The sequence below is a fragment of the Coregonus clupeaformis genome, chromosome 1 (assembly GCF_020615455.1).
Source record: "Coregonus clupeaformis isolate EN_2021a chromosome 1, ASM2061545v1, whole genome shotgun sequence".
NCBI classification, from domain to species: domain Eukaryota; kingdom Metazoa; phylum Chordata; class Actinopteri; order Salmoniformes; family Salmonidae; genus Coregonus; species Coregonus clupeaformis.
In genome coordinates, this window is record NC_059192.1 from 64,271,211 (window position 1) to 64,293,212 (window position 22,002).

The 22,002-nt window shown below is 41.4% G+C and overlaps 2 protein-coding genes across 4 annotated transcripts in view; both read right to left on the reverse strand.

Moving 5' to 3' along the window:
• Positions 1 to 10,549, reverse strand: part of LOC121571660 (serine/threonine-protein phosphatase 4 regulatory subunit 3) — a 33,139-nt gene extending 22,590 nt beyond the window's left edge. The window contains exons 1-4 of one of the 2 annotated variants that reach the window (XM_041883256.2): positions 10,076 to 10,549; positions 8,899 to 8,954; positions 6,619 to 6,717; positions 5,544 to 6,167 (exon numbers count right to left, since the gene is read on the reverse strand). In XM_041883256.2, the coding sequence (XP_041739190.1) occupies positions 5,544 to 6,167; positions 6,619 to 6,717; positions 8,899 to 8,954; positions 10,076 to 10,217 (921 nt within the window). In that variant the 5' untranslated portion in view covers positions 10,218 to 10,549. The remainder of the gene's footprint in view (positions 1 to 5,543; positions 6,168 to 6,618; positions 6,718 to 8,898; positions 8,955 to 10,075) is intronic. The other variant, XM_041883264.1, reaches the window with a different exon arrangement.
• A 268-nt stretch (positions 10,550 to 10,817) lies between these two features.
• LOC121571705 (polyribonucleotide nucleotidyltransferase 1, mitochondrial-like) lies at positions 10,818 to 20,062 on the reverse strand. Of its 2 annotated transcripts, XM_041883344.1 has the most exons (28): positions 19,842 to 20,062; positions 19,486 to 19,546; positions 19,315 to 19,389; positions 18,998 to 19,103; positions 17,851 to 17,900; positions 17,689 to 17,752; positions 17,555 to 17,602; positions 17,348 to 17,461; positions 17,018 to 17,204; positions 16,875 to 16,926; positions 16,728 to 16,785; positions 16,530 to 16,626; positions 16,309 to 16,411; positions 16,094 to 16,164; positions 15,950 to 15,986; positions 15,772 to 15,838; positions 15,582 to 15,671; positions 15,383 to 15,436; positions 15,169 to 15,278; positions 14,996 to 15,067; positions 14,840 to 14,903; positions 14,663 to 14,746; positions 14,494 to 14,577; positions 14,269 to 14,375; positions 11,786 to 11,841; positions 11,555 to 11,633; positions 11,321 to 11,368; positions 10,818 to 11,223 (listed from the first exon to the last, which is right to left on the reverse strand). In XM_041883344.1, the coding sequence occupies exons 1-28, from the start codon at positions 19,958 to 19,960 to the stop codon at positions 11,068 to 11,070; spliced, it is 2,313 nt and encodes a 770-aa protein (XP_041739278.1). In that variant the 5' UTR covers positions 19,961 to 20,062; the 3' UTR covers positions 10,818 to 11,067. The 2 variants fall into 2 exon arrangements, 1 of the variants encoding a protein (XP_041739278.1); XR_006001755.1 differs by lacking the exon at positions 11,786 to 11,841 and having other exon boundaries at positions 11,180 to 11,223.
• Between the last annotated feature and the right edge of the window lie 1,940 nt (positions 20,063 to 22,002).

Here is a 22,002-nt window from a genome sequence, read left to right on the forward strand (position 1 = left end):
CCACCGTGAAGCATAGGAGGTGGTGTGATGGTGCTTTGCTGGTGACACAGTCTGTGACTTATTTAGAATTCAAGGCACACTTAACCAGCATGGCTACCACAGTGATACGCCATCCCATCTGGTTTGCGCTTAGTGGGACTATCATTTGTCTTTCAACAGGACAATGACCCAACACAACTCCAGGCTGTGTAAGGGCTATTTGACCAAGAAGGAGTGTGATGGAGTGCTGCATCAGATGACCTGGCCTCCACAATCACCCGACCTCAACCCAATTGAGATGGTTTGGGATGAGTTGGGCAGCAGAGTGAAGGAAAAGCAGCCAACAAGTGCTCAGCATATGTGGGAACTTCAAGACTGTTGGAAAAGCATTCCAGGTGAAGCTGGTAGAGAGAATTCCAAGAGTGTGCAAAGCTATCATCAAGGCAAAGGGTGGCTACTTTGAAGAATCTCAAATATATTTTGATTTGTTTAACACTTTTTTGTTTACTACATGATTACATGCGTGTTATTTCATGGTTTTGATGTCTTCACTATTATTCTACAATGTAAAAAATAAAGAAAAACCCTTGAATGAGTAGGTGTCCAAACTTTTGACTGGTAGTGTGTATGTATGTATATGTACATATATACATATGTACGTACACATACATACATACATACATACAGTGGGGAGAACAAGTATTTGATACACTGCCGATTTTGCAGGTTTTCCTACTTACAAAGCATGTAGAGGTCTGTAATTTTTATCATAGGTACACTTCAACTGTGAGAGACGGAATCTAAAACAAAAATCCAGAAAATCACATTGTATGATTTTTAAGTAATTACATTTGAATTTTATTGCATGACATAAGTATTTGATACATCAGAAAAGCAGAACTTAATATTTGGTACAGAAACCTTTGTTTGCAATTACAGAGATCATACGTTTCCTGTAGGTCTTGGTTTGCACACACTGCAGCAGGGATTTTGGCCCACTCCTCCATACAGACCTTCTCCGGATCCTTCAGGTTTCGGGGCTGTCGCTGGGCAATACGGACTTTCAGCTCCCTCCAAAGATTTTCTATTGGGTTCAGGTCTGGAGACTGGCTAGGCCACTCCAGGACCTTGAGATGCTTCGTACGGAGCCACTCCTTAGTTGCCCTGGCTGTGTGTTTCGGGTCGTTGTCATGCTGGAAGACCCAGCCACGACCCATCTTCAATGCTCTTACTGAGGGAAGGAGGTTGTTGGCCAAGATCTCGCGATACATGGCCCCATCCATCCTCCCCTCAATACGGTGCAGTCGTCCTGTCCCCTTTGCAGAAAAGCATCCCCAAAGAATGATGTTTCCACCTCCATGCTTCACGGTTGGGATGGTGTTCTTGGGGTTGTACTCATCCTTCTTCCTCTTTAGACCAAAAAGCTATATTTTTGTCTCATCAGACCACATGACCTTCTCCCATTCCTCCTCTGGATCATCCAGATGGTCATTGGCAAACTTCAGACGGGCCTGGACATGCGCTGGCTTGAGCAGGGGGACCTTGCGTGCGCTGCAGGATTTTAATCCATGACGGCGTAGTGTGTTACTACTGGTTTTCTTTGAGACTGTGGTCCCAGCTCTCTTCAGGTCATTGACCAGGTCCTGCCGTGTAGTTCTGGGCTGATCCCTCACCTTCCTCATGATCATTGATGCCCCACGAGGTGAGATCTTGCATGGAGCCCCTCGTCATCTTGAACTTCTTCCATTTTCTAATAATTGCGCCAACAGTTGTTGCCTTCTCACCAAGCTGCTTGCCTATTGTCCTGTAGCCCATCCCAGCCTTGTGCAGGTCTACAATTGTATCCCTGATGTCCTTACACAGCTCTCTGGTCTTGGCCATTGTGGAGAGGTTGGAGTCTGTTTGATTGAGTGTGTGGACAGGTGTCTTTTATACAGGTAACGAGTTCAAACAGGTGCAGTTAATACAGGTAATGAGTGGAGAACAGGAGGGCTTCTTAAAGAAAAACTAACAGGTCTGTGAGAGCCGGAATTCTTACTGGTTGGTAGGTGATCAAATACTTATGTCATGCAATAAAATGCAAATTAATTACTTACAAATCATACAATGTGATTTTCTGGATTTTTGTTTTAGATTCCGTCTCTCACAGTTGAAGTGTACCTATGATAAAAATTACAGACCTCTACATGCTTTGTAAGTAGGAAAACCTGCAAAATCGGCAGTGTATCAAATACTTGTTCTCCCCACTGTACATATTTTTTATATATATATACAGTGAGCTCCATAATTCATTGGACAGTGACCATTGTTTTGTTATTTTGGTTCTGTACTCTAGCACTTTGAGTTTGAAAGGATACAATGACAATTAGCGTGAAGTGCAGACTGTCAGCTTTAATTTGAGGGTATTTTCATACATATCGGATGAACCGTTTAGAAATGACAGCACCTTTTGTACATGGTCCCCCCATTTTAAGGTACTACAAGTATTTGTTAAATTGGCTTCACAGATGTGTGTCGTTAGGCAGGTGGATTCATTTGTGTCGTTAGTGAATGCAGGAGAGCTGTTGATGAATAGTAATGATTCTAGACGTTGCTATTGCCTTTGGAGGTTGTTATTGGGGTGTGACAACATGAGGAAGACAGCAGTGTCGATGCAAATGAAGTTGGCCGTCAAAAGGCTCAGAAATGAAAATCAATCATTCAGGAACATTGCAAAAACCCTGGCCATGCCCAAGTCAACAGTTTTGTTCATCATTAACAAGAAAAAAACAACCGGTGAACTCAATTATGTCAAAAGACCCGGTAGACAGAGGAAGACCACTGTAGTGGATGACCGGAGAATACTCTCTATGGTGAAGAAAAAACCCTGATAACAGCCCAACAGATCAAAAACACTCTCCTGGATGCAGGTGTAGATGTGTCAAAGTCTACCATACGCAGAAGACTACACCAGCAGGACTACAGAGGGTACACTACAAGATGCAAACCACTGATAAGCCTGAAGAACAGAAAGGCAAGATTACAGTTTGCTAAAAAAGCACCTAAAAGAACCCCAAGAGTTCTGGAAAAAAATATTGTAGACAGATGAGACAAAGATTAACATGTACCAGAGTGATGGAAAGACAAAAGTGTGGAGAAAAAAAGAAATGCCCATGATCCAAAGCATACCACCTCATCCATGAAACATGGTGGAGGGGGTGTTATGGCTTGGGCCTGTATGGCTGCCAGTGGAACAGGCTCACTTGTCTTCATCGATGATGTGACTGCAGACAGAAGTAGAACAATGAATTCTGAAGTCTACAGAAATATTTTATCTGCTCAGATAAAACCAAATGCCTCCAAACTCATTGGACGGCACTTAATCACGCAACAAGACAATGACCCTAAACATACTGCTAGAGCAACAAAGGGGGTTTTTGATGGCCAAAAAGTGGAAAAACCTTGACTGGCCGAGTCAATCACCAGATCTGAATCCAATTGAACATGCATTTTACATGCTGAAGAGGAGACTTAAGGCAATAAGTCCCCGAAACAAGCAGGAACTGAAGATGGCTGCAGTACAGGCCTGGCAGAGCATCACCAGGGAAGATACCCAGCGTCTGGTGATGGCGATGCATCGCAGACTTCAAGCAGTCATTGCATGCAAAGGATATGCGACCAATTATTAACAATGATTACTTTATTCTACATTATGTTAAACTGTCCAATGATTTTTGATGCCCGAAAATGGGGGGGACCATGTTCAAAAGCTTCTATAATTCGTAAACGGTTCATCCGATATGTATGAAAATACCCTCAAATTAAAGCTGACAGTCTGCACTTCACCCTCATTGTCATTGTATCCTTTCAAACTCAAAGTGCTAGAGTACAGAACCAAAATAACAAAAGAATGGTCACTGTCCAGTGAATTATGGAGCTCACTGTATATATATACACACACACACACACCCCTTCAAAATCAGTGGATTTGGCTAAAAATTGAGCACACAGCCATGCAACCTCCATAGCGAAAACATTGGCCTGTACTAAAGAGCTCAGTGACTTTCAACGTGGCACCGTCATAGGATGCCACCTTTCCAACAAGTCAGTTCGTCAAATGTCTGCCCTGATAGAGCTGCCCCAATAAGTGCTGTTATTGTGAAGCAACAACAGCTCAGCTTCGAAGTGGTAGGCCACACAAGCCCACAGAACGGGACCACCGAGTGCTGAAGCGCATAGCACATTAAAATCGCCTGTCCTCGGTTGCAACACTCACTACCGAGTTCCAAACTGCTTCTGGAAGCAACGTCACCACAATAACTGTTAGTCGGGAGCTTCATGAAATGGATTTCCGTGGCCGAGCTGGTCTGGGGCTGTTTTTCATGGTTCAGGCTAGGCCCCTTCGTTCCAGTGATCGTAACGATACAGCATACAATGACATTCTAGACAATTCTATGCTTCCAACTTTGTGGCAACAGTTTAGGGAAGGCCCTTTCCTGTTTCAGCATGACAACGCCGCCGTGCACAAAGCGAGGTCCATACAGAAATGGTTTGTCGAGATCTGTGTGGAAGTACCTGACTGGCCTGCACAGAGCCCTGACCTAAACCCCATTGAACACCTTTGGGATGAATTGGAACGCCGACTGCAAGCCAGGCCTAATCGCCCAACATCAGTGCCCGACCTCACTAATGCTCGTGGCTGAATGGAAGCAAGTCCCTGCAGCAATGTTCCAACATCTAGTGGAAATCCTTCCCAGAATAGTGGAGGCTGGTATAGCAGCAAAGGGGGGACCAACTCCATATTAATGCCCATGCTTTTGGAATGAGATGTTCGACGAGCACTTCAAGAGATGTCTCTTGAACTTCTAAACTTGTATAATTATACTGCGTAGTGCCAACAAGGGAACTTAAAAAATCAAATCACATCACAACCTCATTGTTGTTAACAATGTGAGATCGAAAACAAACATCAGGGCCTATGTTGATTTCAGATTAGATATTTCCTTAAATTGAAGATTACCTATCAACTACAAACCCTTTCACCAATATCAGAGCCAAAGACAAACAGTCTAGAACTAGTCCTTAGAGAAGTCACAAGCATTGATATACAATACTGAAGACAACAAAGTGGCATGAGTATATTATCACATTTGATTACATTCTATTACCATTAAATAAAATACATTCATAAGGTTAATCCATTCCAGGTTGTTGGCAACAGCAGAATATCACATACACGTAACGATTACAATTTATGTTCAGATCTGGAGATGGGGGGGGGATTTTTCATATTTTTCACAGGAAAATAAAACCATCAGCAGAAAAACTCAGTCACAACAACGTTATCTACATTGACAATGGTGTGAAAGTTTCTGTGATATGTAGCGAGTTAAGTTCAGTGCTTGTGCTTTATTACCTTCACTTAACACACTAAAATGTCAACTGTTAAACTGAAAACACCAGAGCTGAAGAGGCATTCGTTCAGATAACACAAACGGATTTGCTTACACTCCATTTGTAGTCAAGAACGGCAAAACCGAAGAGGTAACATTTTTGGGGGGTTCTTTTGGTTTGCAGTGACTCACCTGTAGCATGCTGACTATCTCCACCTTGTTGAAGAAAATGAAGGATGTGAGGGTGGAAAGGAAGTTCTCCTCGAAGACAGAAGGTGTGGGCAGAATGATGTCCTGGATGTACTGCACCCGGTACGTCTGGTGTATCTTCTGCCGCAGCTCTGAGTCCGTGATGGGGATTACCTCCTTGAACTTGGCCGTCTTGGTGAGGAACTCCCGGTGCCTTTTAGGCTGCACCAGCGCCGGATCAAACTCCAGACAGCCAACCACATCCATGATACAGTCGTCCGAGAACATGACCTCAAATAGAGCCGCCTTGTTGAGGAACAACACGCCACGTACAATCTCATACAGGTGGTGTAGGCCCTCCCGGTTGTCGAGGTCTTCGCACATCTGGAAGAGCTGCAGCAGCTTCTTCATGTAGCCTTCGCTCATAAGGGCCAGGGCCAGCTTCTCCCGGCGGATGGGCGAGGACAGGACAGAGGTTACAAGGTCAGCGATCTCCTCCAGCCGAGCCAGCTCACATGGAGGCAGCTCCACCAGGTGGCTGGTCTCTGGCATCTCCTCGAAGCGCTCCTCCTCAGACTCATCGATGGGGTCCTGGGTGATTTCCAGCGCAGGGTCTTTCCCTTGCACCTGGGGAGGAAATTAGACACGGGCCACATGTAATAACTACTGAGAGAAAGACTATAGTCCCATATTGCAAAAGAGAAACTTCAGTAACATGATATTCTATACTTTAAAATTAATAAATGGTTTAGTTTCGTAAGAGACATTTTTGTTTACTGGCCCCTAAAGACGCAGCAGTGACCTACTATGCACAGACATGGCTATTCATAGTATTGGGGCTTCAAATAACAACCAAATACGGTACAATCAGTTGCTCCAGACAATGTTCTATTGCAAAAGGATGTTTTTTTCTTATTTGTGTACATGTGTCACCAACAGTTGTGACATGTTCTATACATGTAGCTCCTGCAGTTGAAAGTGTGCTTTCTGGTGCCATAAAAAGACTAAACAGTATAGTAGTGCATCATAAACCTTACACTGATTTACAAAGCCGTATAGATTAAACACGGTACTATACCTGACAAATCTTTTCCCAGATTTCATCGCAGCCAGCTTTTTCCTGAAAACTCAGAGCCAGATCATAGTTCTCTGCTTCCGACCACACGATCAGGGTGTCCTGAGAAGGGAAAGACCATTCTCATGATCAAGTTCAAAAAAGTATATTTTCATAAAATGAGGTTTGTAAATCTGGTCTTTGCATCAAAATAGTAAAAAATAAAAATCATTATTTACTGTGTCAAATTAACTGCAACTGTACACATGCAGAATTATTTAGATACATTAGGCCGAGCTCCCTGCCATCCAGGACTTCGATCAGGCAGTGTGAAAGGTAGTTCCGGTAAATCATTAAAGACTACAGCCACCCAAGCCATAGACTTCTCTCTGCTTCCGCACGGCAAGCGGTACCAGTGCATCAAGTCTGACACCAACAGGCTCCAGAACAGCTTCGATCCCCAAGCCATAAGACCGCTAAATAGCTAACAAAATGGCTACATGGACGGAGTTGACCCTTGCACATTTACAGTCTCTGTGCACACTATCGGGACTCCACACACTCACGCATTTATACTGACTCTACACACACGCAATCATAATTTACACTGCAACTACTCTGTTTATCATATATCCTGATACCTAGTCACCTTACCCATATCTACCTTTATCACCCCAGTATCCCTACACATTGTAAATATGGTATTGGAACTGACCCTGTATATAGCTTCTTATTTGATCATGTTCTTATTTCTATTACTCGTGTGTTTTTGTTCTCTTATTTTTAGTGCTAATTGATACTGATTAGGCCTACTGCATTGTTGGGTTTGGAGCTTGCAATAAAGGCATTTCACTGTGCTTTTGCACGTGACATTAAAACTTGACAGGCTACTTTTATAAATGGATCACCCACAGCGAAAAGAAAAAACACTGAAGATACAGTGCCTTCAGAAAGTATTCACACCCCTTTACTTCTTCCATGTTTTGTTACAGCCTGAATTTAAAAGGGATTAAATTAAGATTTGTTGTCACTGGCCTACACACAATACCCCATAATGTCATTATGTTACAGTTACAGAGTTTAATGGCTGTGATAGGAGAAAACTGAGGATGGATCAACAACATTGTAGTTACTCCACAATAATAACCTAATTAGCAGTGAAAATAAGGAAGCCAGTCCACAAAATTTTTTTACAAAACATGCATCCTGTTTGCAACATGGCACTAAAGTAATACTGCAACAACAACAAAAATGGAAAAGCATTTAACTTATTGTCCTGATTCTAAAGTGTTATGTTTGGGGCAAATCCAATACAACACATACTGAGTACCACTCTCCATATTTTCAAGCATAGTGGTGGCTGCATCATGTTATGGGTGTGCTCGTAATAGTTAAGGACTGGGAGTTTTTCAGGATAAAACAGAAACTGAGCTAAGCACAGCCAAAATCCTAGAGGAAAACCTGGTTCAGTCTTCAATTAATCTTACAGCAGGCCAATAACCTAAAACACAAGGCCAAATCTACACTGGAGTTGCTTACCAAGAAGACAGTGGATGTTCCCGAGATGGCCAAGTTACAGTTGTGACTTAAATCTACTTGAAAATATATGGCAAGACTTGAAAATGGTTGTCTAGCAATGATCAACAACCAATTTGACAGCTTGAAGAATTTATAAAATAATAAATGGGCAAATATTGCGCAATCCAGGTGTGCAAAGCTCTTAAAGACTTGCCCAGAAAGAGTCACAACTGTAATCGTTGCCAATGGTGATCCTAACATGAATTGACTCAGGGTTGTGAATACTTATGTAAAGTAGATATTTCTGTATTTCATTTTCAATAAATGTGCAAACATTTCTAAAAACATGTTTTCACTGTCTTTATGGAGTATTGGTTGTAGATGGGTGAGAGAAAAAAAGATTTAATCAATTTTGAATTCAGGCTGTAACAACAAAATGTAGAATAAGTCAAGGGGTATGAATACTTTCTGAAGGCACTGTACACAGCAGTCCACTATAGACAGGTTTACATATTGTCATGAGCCTTGTCCTGGAGGCAGAACTGAGCGATTTCCCCATAGTCAGCTGCAAAGTCAAAATTGTCTACATTGTAAAAATTAATGAGGGAAAAAAAGTAGCTTTTTGGTCAGGGTTAGGCATTAGGGTTAGCAGTGTGGTTAAGGTTAGATTTCAAATCAGATTGTATTACTGTGGCTGTGCCAGCTAGTGCCCACTGCACAGCTGCCTCCAGAACAAGACTAATGACGAAAACGCTAACCTGCCTGTTACAGAGGCAGAATACTCACTTGTTGTTTCTGATATGCAGTATTTGGGCTGATTTTAGACTCCAGAAGAAGTGAGCCTAAAAGACAAATAGGAATTTAGTTAGTTACCCACTACCTTATTGAAATAATTAGTTGCTGCCTAAATGTTAGCAAAATTATAGTACAGAACTGGATAATTCAGTCACATGGGTGTGAAAGAACATGTTCTTCAAATAAGATGGCTGTTGTAAGACTAACAATTACTGCTGAAACCTGAACACCACACCTTTACTGACATGAACTGTGCACGTAAACAAGGACAACTACCCACAAATTAGCTTACAGAATGTATGTTTTTGGCTGGCAAACAAATGCCCCTTTATTTATTAACAAGTTAGCCAAGTGAGTTTACTAGCTAGCTACCTAGCTAAAACTAGCAAGTTGACTAACATTTGACCGGGTAGTTAACTAGCTTAGTTGGCTGGCTAGCTCGTCAGCTAGCTGGATACAATATTTTAAGTGTACCAAGGTTACCTAGTTATGTACCAAGATAGCTATAAAAATAATAAGTATTGAAATGAAAATCAGGATTACAAAGCAAGTTAGTTCAACCACATTTTACTTCCAAGCATTGGCTAACTAGCCATCTAACTAGGTTAGTTAGCTAAGAAGCTGGTTTGAGGAAATCATGCTAGCTGTTTATTTCGTTTATAGCTACCTAATTAGCTAACGAGCTACCTTTTAAGCAATTTGTTTTGCTGATTTGTATTTCATCTTCAAGGCCAACCATCACTATGTAGCGTTAATACAAGTAAACGTTGAACATTGGCTAACTACCCAGTTAGCTAACCAGCTAGTTAATTTAACTAACTAAATAGATAACGTTAGCTAGCTAACAGTAGCAAACTAGCATTAGCAATATAGTGTGATGTAGCTCGTTAGTTGGCTAGAATAACCTATTCACACCGGCAGCAGTTATTGTACGTTACTAACGTTAGCAAGATCATAACAGTTAGCTAGTTAGTTCAGTTGGCTGATTTAGTTAGCTACAGTAGCTGATTCTTAAACTAGTTCGCGATGTTGAGTTATTGCATCTGTGGCCTGTGTTAGTTGATGTTACCAGCCAACTAACGTTAGATAGCTGCGTTACGAACAAAACAAACGTAAGTGACGAGCTATCTGACCATCTGCTAATAAGACATGTTAGTTAGCAACTCACCGTCGGATTCCGCCCGAACTAATAATGATATTCCCTTCAGTCGTTCGACAAAGGTAGACGAGACATGTCCTGTGCCCCTATCGTCCCACTGCCGGTCTTCATTAAGCGTATATACTTTCACACGCCGCCGAGTATCCGACATGGTTACCTTGAGCGGAAAAGCTAACAATCTAACGTTAGCTAGCCACTGGTTCACTCTTTCAAATAGTTGCCTAGCTATTTCCTTATCCCCGAGCTTCAAACTTTGTTTCTACCCGCATGTTTCAGACACATCTGAGTATGATTCGCAATAATGTGCTAAAACGTAAAGCTAATTCACGAGCATATTACGATGATTATTATTTATATCCCCCGCAGAATGACGATTTCTAGCTAGCTACCTGTAAAATTCACAGTTGAGAACACAACTACGACGGCCTCTTCACTATCGTCCAGAGACCGCCATCTTGTAATCTGATCTTGTCTTTTTCTTCCCTACGTCATCCAAACGGTTACCGCCGCGGGGTCTCCTCTGAGGGGCTACGGAAACCGGTGTGTTATTGTGGCAATATCGAAACAGACAGACCTGTTATAGTCTGTCCTTGTCAAAAAAAAAGTTAATAAAAATAATGCTGTTGATTTCAATAAAAGACGCCAACTCTAAATATTTTACAACTAAAACAATGAGTATGTAGAAGATTGGAATATGGTATGAGCGGTCACAGCTTTAAGTCAATTCAATTTAAAACAATTAAAATTGTTAATTTACATATTTATTACACATTGTATAAAATAGATTAACAGAAATTGACAGCATATAAACTCAATAGTATGGCCACCGATCTGATATCATTGCTGAAATCACCAGAGAATGAGAGTACAGTAACTGGTGATTGGAGGATGTTGGTGAGTAAAGAGAAACAGTAGTTCAGTGAAGTCAGGGGGAATGCAGAGTGTCCTTGAGATGCATGGTCATGGACAGTTGGTCACACAGTCTAGGAGGACAAGGGGAGTCAAGAGGAGGTGCTGGTCGCTTGGCCATTCCCTGTGCCCATGTTGATGCTCTGCTTTTCACTCAGTGTCTTAACAACTGTTGCTGCTGGAGATTGTAACACCTTCCTCGAAAGCCTCATTCTTCCATCTGTTGGGTCTCGCCCAAAGTATTTAACCTGTTGGCAAAGTTCCATCAGAGAAAAAATGTTAGTCAAGAAGTCAATCAGATTAACAACTAAAGGTCAGAAGAATGATCCTACTCCAACACATTACCTGAATCTGCTGTCCAACCTCTAATCCAAGAGCACTTGGGTGTTTTATCTGGACAAATTCAGAGTTTACAATTATTTCACTCTGTCAAAAATGTTATCTGAAACATAAATGACATGAATAAACAGAAAACAAGCCAACACATGCAGCCCTTTCCAAAATGGTAACATCTGTAAAACATAATCTGTGTAGAGGGTCCTGTGACCCCTGCATGGTATTCTGGGGCTAGACTCTTACCCGTTTGTGGTCCAGCTGAGAGTTATGGAGCAGAACGGCACTCATGTTGGGATACAGCTTCACCATGACACCAATGTCCCTGTGGCGGAAGGGAGACAGAATTGAAGCAAGTCATGAAGCTACCCATTTAGCAATCCAATGTTTAATCAGTCCTATGTTTAAAAACCACAGGCTGTAGCTGCATCATATTAGATTAAACAGCATCCTCCAATAACACATAACATTGGGTACCTTATTTCCATGATGGTGGCAGTGTAAACAGCACCAAATTCCAGCTGCTGCTCTTGCTGCCATGCAAAAAAGTAAATGTGGGTAAGCATAGCCTTTTGGATGATATACAGTGAGGGAAAAAAGTATTTAATCCCCTGCTGATTTTGTACGTTTGCCCACTGACAAAGACATGATCAGTCTATAATTTTAATGGAAGATTTATTTGAACAGTGAGAGACAGAATAACAACAAAAAAATCCAGAAAAACGCATGTCAAAAATGTTATAAATTGATTTGCATTTTAATGAGGGAAATAAGTATGAGACCCCTCTGCAAAACATGACTTCGTACTTGGTAGCAAAACCCTTGTTGGTAATCACAGAGGTCAGACGTTTCTTGTAGTTGGCCACCAGGTTTGCACACATCTCAGGAGGGATTTTGTCCCACTCCTCTTTGCAGATCTTCTCCAAGTTATTAAGGTTTTGAGGCTAACATTTGGCAACTTGAACCTTCAGCTCCCTCCACAGATTATCTATGGGATTAAGGTCTGGAGACTGGCTAGGCCACTCCAGGACCTTAATGTGCTTCTTCTTGAGCCACTCCTTTGTTGCCTTGGCCATGTGTTTTGGGTCATTGTCATGCTGGAATACCCATCCACGGCCCATTTTCAATGCCCTGGCTGAGGGAAGGAGGTTCTCACCCAAGATTTGACGGTACATGGCTCCGTCCATCGTCCCTTTGATGCGGTGAAGTTGTCCTGTCCCCTTAGCAGAAAAACACCCCCAAAGCATAATGTTTCCACTTCCATGTTTGACGGTGGGGATGGTGTTCTTGGGGTCATAGGCAGCATTCCTCCTCCTCCAAACATGGCGAGCTAGATTTTGGTCTCATCTGACCACAACACTTTCACCCAGTTCTCCTCTGAATCATTCAGATGTTCATTGGCAAACTTCAGACGGGCCTGTATATGTGCTTTGTTGAACAGGGGGACCTTGCAGGCGCTGCAGGATTTCAGTCCTTCACGGCGTAGTGTGTTACCAATTTTTTCTTGGTGACTATGGTCCCAGCTGCCTTGAGATCATTGACAAGATCCTCCCGTGTAGTTCTGGGCTGATTCCTCACCGTTCTCATGATCATTGCAACTCCACGAGGTGAGATCTTGCATGGAGCCCCAGGCCGAGGGAGATTGACAGTTATTGTGTTTCTTCCATTTGCGAATAATCGCACCAACTGTTGTCACCTTCTCACGAAGCTGCTTGGCGATGGTCTTGTAGCCCATTCCAGCCTTGTGTAGGTCTACAATCTTGTCCCTGACATCCTTGGAGAGCTCTTTGGTCTTGGCCATGGTGGAGAGTTTGGAATCTGATTGATTGATTGCTTCTGTGGACAGGTGTCTTTTATACAGGTAACAAACTGATTAGGAGCACTCCCTTTAAGAGTGTGCTCCTAATCTCAGCTCATTACCTGTATAAAAGACACCTGGGAGCCAGAAATCTTTCTGATTGAGAGGGGGTCAAATACTTATTTCCCTCATTAAAATGCAAATCAATTTATAACATTTTTGGCATGCGTTTTTCTGGATTTTGTTGTTGTTATTCTGTCTCTCACTGTTCAAATAAACCTACCATTAAAATTATAGACTGATCATGTCTTTGTCAGTGGGCAAACGTACAAAATCAGCAGAGGATCAAATACTTTTTTCCCCTCACTGTAGATCCTTGCCCTTGATCATGACTCTCAGTTCCATTACATTACACATAAGAGCCACTGGACGAAGGAGTCTTCTGTAGGGGGAAGTTTTGTTAAGATCCCAGACACTCGGTATGAACATTAACATGCATCGCTTGCGGTAAAGTTTTGGAAGCATAAGGAACTTATCTTTCATTTCAGCAAGAAATAATGTTCTAAACACAAAAGGTTAAATTGATACATATCTTAATACGGTTAGGGTTAGTGTTCCCACATCTCCATGTTACAGAGTTTGTTTATGGAAAACAGACGGAAGACAAGAGGCGACCACCTGTGCTAATGAGCTATCTAGCATGCTCCGAACACCTGTGTGTAAGCATAACTCGGGAAGTGTAGCGGAAGTGTAGTTTCGTCGGATGGAGGCACCCATAGCTGTATGGATCTATGCAAAACTGCTACAGTAAGTGTTTTTTTATTTTAAGGAATTTTTCTCGCTGATGAAAGATAAGGGCCATATGTTTGGAAAGCCCTATCGCAAGCGATGATTATAGATGTTTCTAAACGTTAAACCACAGCATCGGGATTGTAGTTCACATGAGGCAGTCGTGGGCGACGCTAATGGCTGAGAACTGTAGGGAGAAGGCAGAATGCCGCCTAGAGTTTTGAGAGCTAATATAGAGCCCTTTTCTAACTTTATGACGCGGCCGGGAAATGGGTCTATAGTACAATTATGTTTAACTAATAGTAAATCAAAATGCATTAAGGAATGGTAAGAAATTAGGCAATACAGTGGAATTAGACTAGGTTGGACTTACATCATCCTTGCAGATTTCTGTGATGAACTCCTGGGCTTCATTCATGGCACCAGGAGTAGGTGCAAACACAGAGAAGGTCTCCTCGTCCACCTGGCTTATCGTCACACCTATCCAATGACACAAAACAACCTGTCATTTTCCCATACACTATGCACCTATGAAGAGAGCTTGTTGGTGTAGACACAAATGGAGTTAGAATGTTGTTTTAGAATATTAAAATGTTACCTGTTTGAGCTTGTAGTCTACGGAGGTTATAGCCCCCTGGCCCAACAAAGCGTGCTCGTCTGGAGACAGGGACTCTGACATTTTCTGCAACAGACAGGAAACATTCCTTTAAAGGAAAATACATAAATGATGGGAATCAAATAAGGACTAGACACCAAGAGAATCTTACCGACAACTGGGCCATTCTCCTTTCTTTTGTCCCTTGGCTTCGCAATGGTCTTGTTCATGATGCCCAAAATCTCCCTCTTGGCAACTGTAAGGATATGAGAATGAAATGAGGATTGGTGACTGCGATATTTTATAGTGGCATAAACAATATATTTCTGGGGAATGTCTTTCATTTCACCTGTGGCTTGCTGAATAGCCTCCATTACAAGTTTCAGCGGTAAGCCTGGAATCTTCACATCAACCTAGAAGGAGGCGGCATACATTATAGCAAAAATAAATACAGTCAACAAAAAACGACGGAATAGAGAAACCACTGGACATTCAGCTACAGTACCTGTAAGGCATTGATACCCTTGTTTGTTCCAGCCAGTTTGAAGTCCATGTCTCCTAGGTAATCCTCTATTCCCTGTTGTGACAGAAAACACAAATAAAACAGTTCTACAGGGGATCCCATTATTACAGTACGAATGTAGGATTGGTGAGAAAAATACTAGTAATATTGGGTACCAGAATATCAGTCAATATTCGGTAGTCCTGGATTTCTGATGGCTTCTCTGGGTTTGCCTTGGATATGAGTCCAACAGCAACACCTGCCACAGCTGATGAAATAGGAACACCTGGAACACAAAAGTGCTACGTTTCACTGCAAACAGAAGGATCATCAACAACATTATCAAATTACATTTTAAATTTTCCACTTCAAAAACATTAAGTACTGTACCAGCATCCATCAAAGCCAGACTGCCTCCACATGCTGATGCCATAGACGAGGACCCTGAGAGAATGAGTGTGTGTGAGAGAAAGAAAGAGCGGGGGCTAATCATTCAGTCAATGAAATGACTAAGATTTGGCAACTAAGCTTATAATAAGTCATAGTCTAAAAATGTACAAGGAAAATGGAAGTCATCCATAGAACTCACCATTAGACTCCAGAACCTCAGAGGTAACTCTAATAGTGAAGGGGAAGTCTTTGGGGATGACAGGTCTCAAAGACTTCTCAGCCAGTGCCCCTGTCACCATAGAAGCAGAATATGATTTAAATAGTCACATCAATTTAGCCATGCCACCCACACTACCCACGCGTCGTCTAATCTATGCCAACATACTAACCATGACCAAGCTCTCTTCTGTTCATTCCACTCATCTTTCCAATCTCATTGGTTGCATAAGGTGGAAACTGAAATAGAAAAATATAATTTCAGCCCATTCAGATGTTTTTTTTGTGCAATACCAAACTAATAAGCAAATCCTCCTTGAATCCTGCGTATTTGCTAAATGTGATACTCACCTCATAGTGAAGCATGAAATTCTTGTCTTTGACTCCACTGTTAAAAGAGAGCAACTAGTTTAATCTAACCTACATATAAATTGTATTAACACTTGCTTGAAATTTGCATTAAAGAGGACCGTAATTAATAAAGTGTAAGTTTACCTTAACGCTGTAGTAATGATGTCTGTTTTAATACTAGACTCCAAGGAGTCAAATGTTATAGAGCACAGAACCTAGATAGAAATGGCTTTATTAAGTAGGCTAAAGATATGTCAAACAACCCAAAACAAATCAGACTCCGTCAATACTTTCCAATGTCCCCAAAATGAATAGGATGCCTACTCTGAACCTACTTCTTTATAACGCCAGATCCCTACCTGTGTCTGTCCCCTCTGGAAAAGTGCCGACCCATGAAGGGGCTTAAAGATGTCCGCCTCACAGGAAATATTTCTCAATGAAGTCAGGTCTCTTCCATCACACCTGTAAAACAAGGAAACTATTTTATTGTTCCAAACCACACAGTATTCATCAATCACATATGTTGGTCATGTATTCATGACAATTTGCTAAATACTACTGAGACATGCGTTCTTTTTACCTCCTGTATTCGTTCAAAACCAGATTGCGGAAAACCTCTTTTGATACCATGTTGAAGGACTCCATCACCTCATAAGGTTCTGCTTCAGGATATTTCTCTACAGAATACAGACATACTTAGGCAGTTAGACAGTAAACAACCACTCACAAGACCTTGAAAGTTGCAAACATTTATTTGGTATATAGCAATGATATATACCTTTTATTTGTTCCTCTGTTTCAAGCCTTACTTTGTTAATGGCATCATCCCTGGAAATCTGAAAGGACACAATAAGTTACTAATCTTACTGAATGAAAAAGTACCACCAAAACACAATAGCAAAAACACCCAGACATAAATACTTACTTTGTCATGAGTGAAGTCTGTGAAAACAGCGTAGACCTTTTCAGAGGCCAACCTGAAAGCAAAACCTTGTGCTGTCATGTTACCATCAATAAAAAAAACATGACAGATATGAGAAATATTAAAACAGAAATGTTATGCCTTACTGTCGTGTATGCTCAATCATTACCGCAGGAGCAGAAAAGATTTTGGGAGGGGTGCGCTTGGACACCTTTGCTTCTCTGGCCATCTGCTGAATAGCCAGTATGATCTGCTGTGTGTGCTTCACGCCAACCTTGACTGCATGACAGAAGTCCTGCTGCAACACATTCTCAGCAGATGCCTCGATCATCACTAAAACATAAACAATACGTGTTTGTTTTTTTACAGAGACTGAATATGGCATAACACACACTGTAACATTCTACTATAGATATTAAGGTAGAAGAGAGAGTACTGTAGGAAAAATGTATGTGTGATATAGATGGACTACTAACCCACTTGGCTGAGAGGTGCTCCAGCCACTATCAGGTTGATAGTGCTGGAAGCCATTTCCTTTCGTGTTGGGTTCACCAGAAACTCTCCATTCACCAGGCCAATGCGCACTGCACCTAAACATCCAAGAAACACAGACCATACGGTTAAAGCCACACGCTCTGCAACAAAGAAAGAAAAAAGGACACAGGTCTGTAAGAGATACTAACCAATGGGCCCATTCCAGGGAATGTCAGACAGGGAAAGGGCAGCAGAGGCTGTAGAGATGAGACATAGTTTATTTAATCACTGGATGCCAAACAAAGGTAATGTGACTGCTTCTACAAGGAAATCAATCTCTCACCTCCATTAATGGCCAGTACATCTGGATCATTTACGCCATCAACTGCCAACAGGTTACACAGGACCTGAAAATATACATAGCAGTATTACAATCAAGAGCATAGCTTGTAATAACAGTGTAAATACACTGTTATTATAACATTAGCTACACATGATGACTCACCTGAGTGTCATAGAAATAACCAGCAGGAAAAAGGGGTCTGATTGCCCTGTCTGAGGTGAGACAGCAAAAAAGGATACAGTTAAAAGTCTGCTAATGGTATTGGATTAATTCTAATTCTAGAGTAACAGTTGGGTTGTTCCACAAAATTAGTGCCTTTGATATTTTAGGTAGAAAATGTGAACCAATATTGAATTTTAAAAGCCTGTTATATTAAATTAAGTGCCTTTTAATATAGACGACAAGGAGAATTTAATAAATCCGATTATTAATATGAAGGAGGTGAGGAGGAGGATTATTGAAGATACTGTTTAAAGAGGTACGGTTTCAGATGTTTTCAGAAGATTGTCAGGGACTCTGCTGTCCTAGCTTCAGGGGAAACCACCATTGGGGGTGCCAGGACAGAGAAGAGCTTTGACTGGGCTGAGCAGGAGCTTCCCTCCCGTATGGGTGACCGGGCCAAGAGACCTGAGGTGGCAGAACCGAGTGCTTGGGTTGGGGTGTAGGGTTTGAGCATGGCCTGAGGTAGGGAGGGGCAGTTCCTCTTGCTGTTCCATAGGTAAGCACCATGGTCTTGTAGTGGATGCGAGCTTCAACTGGAAGCCAGTGGAGTGTGCGGAATAGTGGGGTGACATGAGAGAACTTGGGAAGGTTGAAAACCAGGCGGGCTGCAGCGTTCTGGCTAAGTTGCAGGGGTTTCATGGAACAAGCGGGGAGCCCAGCCAACAGCAAGTTGCAGTAGTCCAGACGGGAGAGGACAAGTGCCTGGTTTAGGACCTGTGCCGCTTCCTGTGTGAGGTTGGGTCGTACTCTATGGATGTTGTAGAGCATGAACCTGCAGGAGCGAGTCACTGCTTTGACAACAAGCTTCCATTTCCCCTGTCACAAGAGGATTTATGGCTGATTTAAGATGAAATCGTCAACACTGTTACTTTATTCGGCACTTAATAGGCACTCACTACAGTCATTTATTATTTAACCTCTTGAGATGGGAAAACATGTTTTTTATTAAGTTGAACATGTGCTCTTTATGACAGAATGTAAAAATGAGGTGAAATCATTTTTTTATTTTATTTTTACCAAGTTACACATCTCAAAAGTCACCGCATTGATGGAACTTATGGGATAGGAGTTAGAATAATCTTCTCACCTATTAGCCTACTAGTCAGAATCTCATTTTCAGTGGTGCCCAACTCCCGCCGCAGGTGGTTAGTGGGGATTCTACCAGCAGCAGCTGCTTTCTGTCTGTAGTCCACCTGTCAATCAAAAACACACAGCTCTAGTCAAGGGACCTGAATTACTCCAAGGGACCTGAAAACACTATGTAATAGCCCAATGCACTAAATAGATCATTACACATAATGAACAATCCTGCATGGAATACTAAAAGCAGGTTTTCAATATGTTTGAAGGGCATTGAAATAAATTAATACGATCCCACTTAAAAAAACAGGAGCATTAACTTACCACTAGTGGCATAAATTGTGAGGGGGACGGTTTTGTTTTGCTGACAGCTGTCACCATCACTGTTGTATCCCCAAGCTGGATAAAGAGGTGGAATGCATCTGAGTAACTGGTCTGAACATCTTGTGCATATTCACTTACAAACTCTCAAAAGTAATTCAGAAATATAGTTACCTGCACAACAGCCGACCCATCTGCAAATCTGGCAAGTTTCCCTGTTGAGATCTCAAGTTTTCTTTAAAAGAGGGGAAATCAGAAAACATCTGAGGTTAGAGTGAATTGATGGGAGTCTATCACCCATTCATCATAACAGCAATACAGATTTAGGAAGACTCAGACAGAAATATTCTAAGTAATATTCCTTCTTATAAATATATCTGACTCAGACTATGACAATATGAAACCAACAAGCACACCACTGCGTTGAATAATGAACTTGAAACCTTGACCCACAGGCTTGACTGCTTGTCACTGTGTAACGTTATGTTATTAGCAAGCTATGAAGCTAGCAAAGTCAGATGTCAACTTACTTCTCACCCAAGTCCACTCCCACTTTTCGTATCGTTCCATGGCTGTTCCAGACGCTTTGGTGGCACAACCGCACATTTAGTCTGGCCAGCGAGGGCCCAAGCCTCAGTAAATGTCTCATATTCGAGTAAAAGCTAACATGAGATAATTTGTTCAATTGAACAGGTATCCTTTACACAATTTTGATACGCATGTGGGCTGCCATGACAGTTCATCACATGCACGGAAGTACGTCAGAAATACATCGTGTCCTGTGATTGGACCAAAGAGGATCGACTTTGTGCATCTTCTAACCAAGGTGGTCCAACATACCAGACCACTTCACAGTCCCTCCTCATTTATAGTCCAAATTACATACAGTATATGTTTTCTCAAGAAACTGAGCGAGAAAAGTGATGTTTGAATTTTGCTTTGTTTACTTTCCTAATGTGATTGTTGTTGGTATCCCACACAATCACCATAACCATCAAGTAAATGGATCTAACTAGTACCTTTTCATGGGGAGTTTTAAGTGGTTCATAACTATATTATATAAACCATTTCTGGTACAGTGCTGTTTAAAAATGTGAACACAAGAGGGCGCTTTGTCCTCACAATAAACATGACGCCCACATGGGCCATGTCCCAATTATCTCTCCTTCCACCTAAAGTGTGCAGTGCACTCCCCTTCACCGATTTGAAAGAAAATGACTGGTTAAAGAAATATTGTGGAAACTCCCACCAGCCCATGCCTCTGCCAATTCCATGCTTTTAGATTTGTGGGAAGTAGTGAACGAGTGCACACTTCAGGAGAAAGGAGATATTATTGGGAAGCACACAGGGATAATCCTGTATGATGAGGGTTGTTCTTGAATTGTGGGGGCATTTGCATCCCTTGCCTTTGCAACCATGAAAGCACTTTAAAATGACACATCCTTACACATCATACATGTTTTTGTTTATATTAAACTATTGATCAATGATAAAACATATGGCAAGTCCTTTATACTGCAAACATTGTTTATGCATTGCTTAAAGTACTTAGGGTAAGCAAATTGTCTTGTCCCAGTTGTGATAGAGTGTAGAGTTGTAGAGACATGTTTTGGGGATTTAGAGATATCTATTATTTTGAATGCTAGAAAGTGAACAAAAGTATTTAATATATTGTATAGATCAATAAAAACAAAGAAGGCTATTAAAATAAAATAATGTACTAGTATAATGTCTGTCCCTCAGTTTTATGTCATTGGTGTTACCGCCTTGAAAATCACTCATTACAAAGCTAGACAAGGACCTTCAGCATTCCCTCCAGTGGCAAACTGTTATCGGCGGGGTGGTCTATATTAAATGTATTTATTTGCTAATCGCACCCTTTTAGTAGGTTATGAATTTGAGGATTCCATTGATTATTTGGTGTGTCTAAATCCAAAGTGTCAGTTGGTGTTACTCAATTTAAATGAAGGGAAATAACATTGTGAGCAAAATTATTAATCATATCACTTTATTTAATTATTTGTTAAAGCGTTAATGACCTTAGATTTGAGCCTCTGTGGACTCCATTTAAGAAAATCCTCAAAAACCTAAAATGTCTCATTGATGTTAGCATCACTGGTGTTACTACTCCTACTGGTGGCACAATGTTATCCTTATGGTAAAAAATAGTTAAAGTCATTAGGCTGCCATATTAGTTGATTTAGAATGGATGTACCCAAATATTTTTCCCAAAATGGCATGCCCAAATGCCACCGCAATTCAAGACCGACCGATGAACCGGAAGTCTTTGGTTGTACAACGTCAGGCTTGCCAGCCATGCTGTAACTGTACTGTACCAGCCTAAAGAACAATGTGAGGATATGTTGAAAGACTTGTTAGATAGGAATATGCTGTTTTTGCTCAACACAGTATTATCAGCTTCTTCATCATGAAATATTGGTTGTCCCTTACACTGTATATTGGGAGTCCAATTCACCTGCTTTAGAGTCAGTTATTGGTACTACCCAGGCATTTAGGCTAGCCCACTTTTGTTATATGATTATGTAGAGTGACTCTTCTGTTTTCTTACACTTTGAAACCCTATTTTAATTCTCTAGATTTGAAATTAAATTAGGCAACCACTGTTTTGCAGTATTCAACAGATAATTATTATTTATTTACTTTCAGAGTGGTGAAACTGGTCTCCTCTCT

Bases quoted from the DNA above. Each gene is read 5' to 3' on its own strand.
- LOC121571705 (XM_041883344.1), bottom strand. From the start codon at position 19,960: ATGAGACATTTACTGAGGCTTGGGCCCTCGCTGGCCAGACTAAATGTG. The intron at 17,603-17,688 runs GTGAGAGATTGA...TCATCTCTACAG, and splicing joins TGTACTGGCCATTAATGGAG to CCTCTGCTGCCCTTTCCCTG. The intron at 15,068-15,168 runs GTACCCAATATT...CTGTCACAACAG, and splicing joins GAATATTGACTGATATTCTG to GGAATAGAGGATTACCTAGG.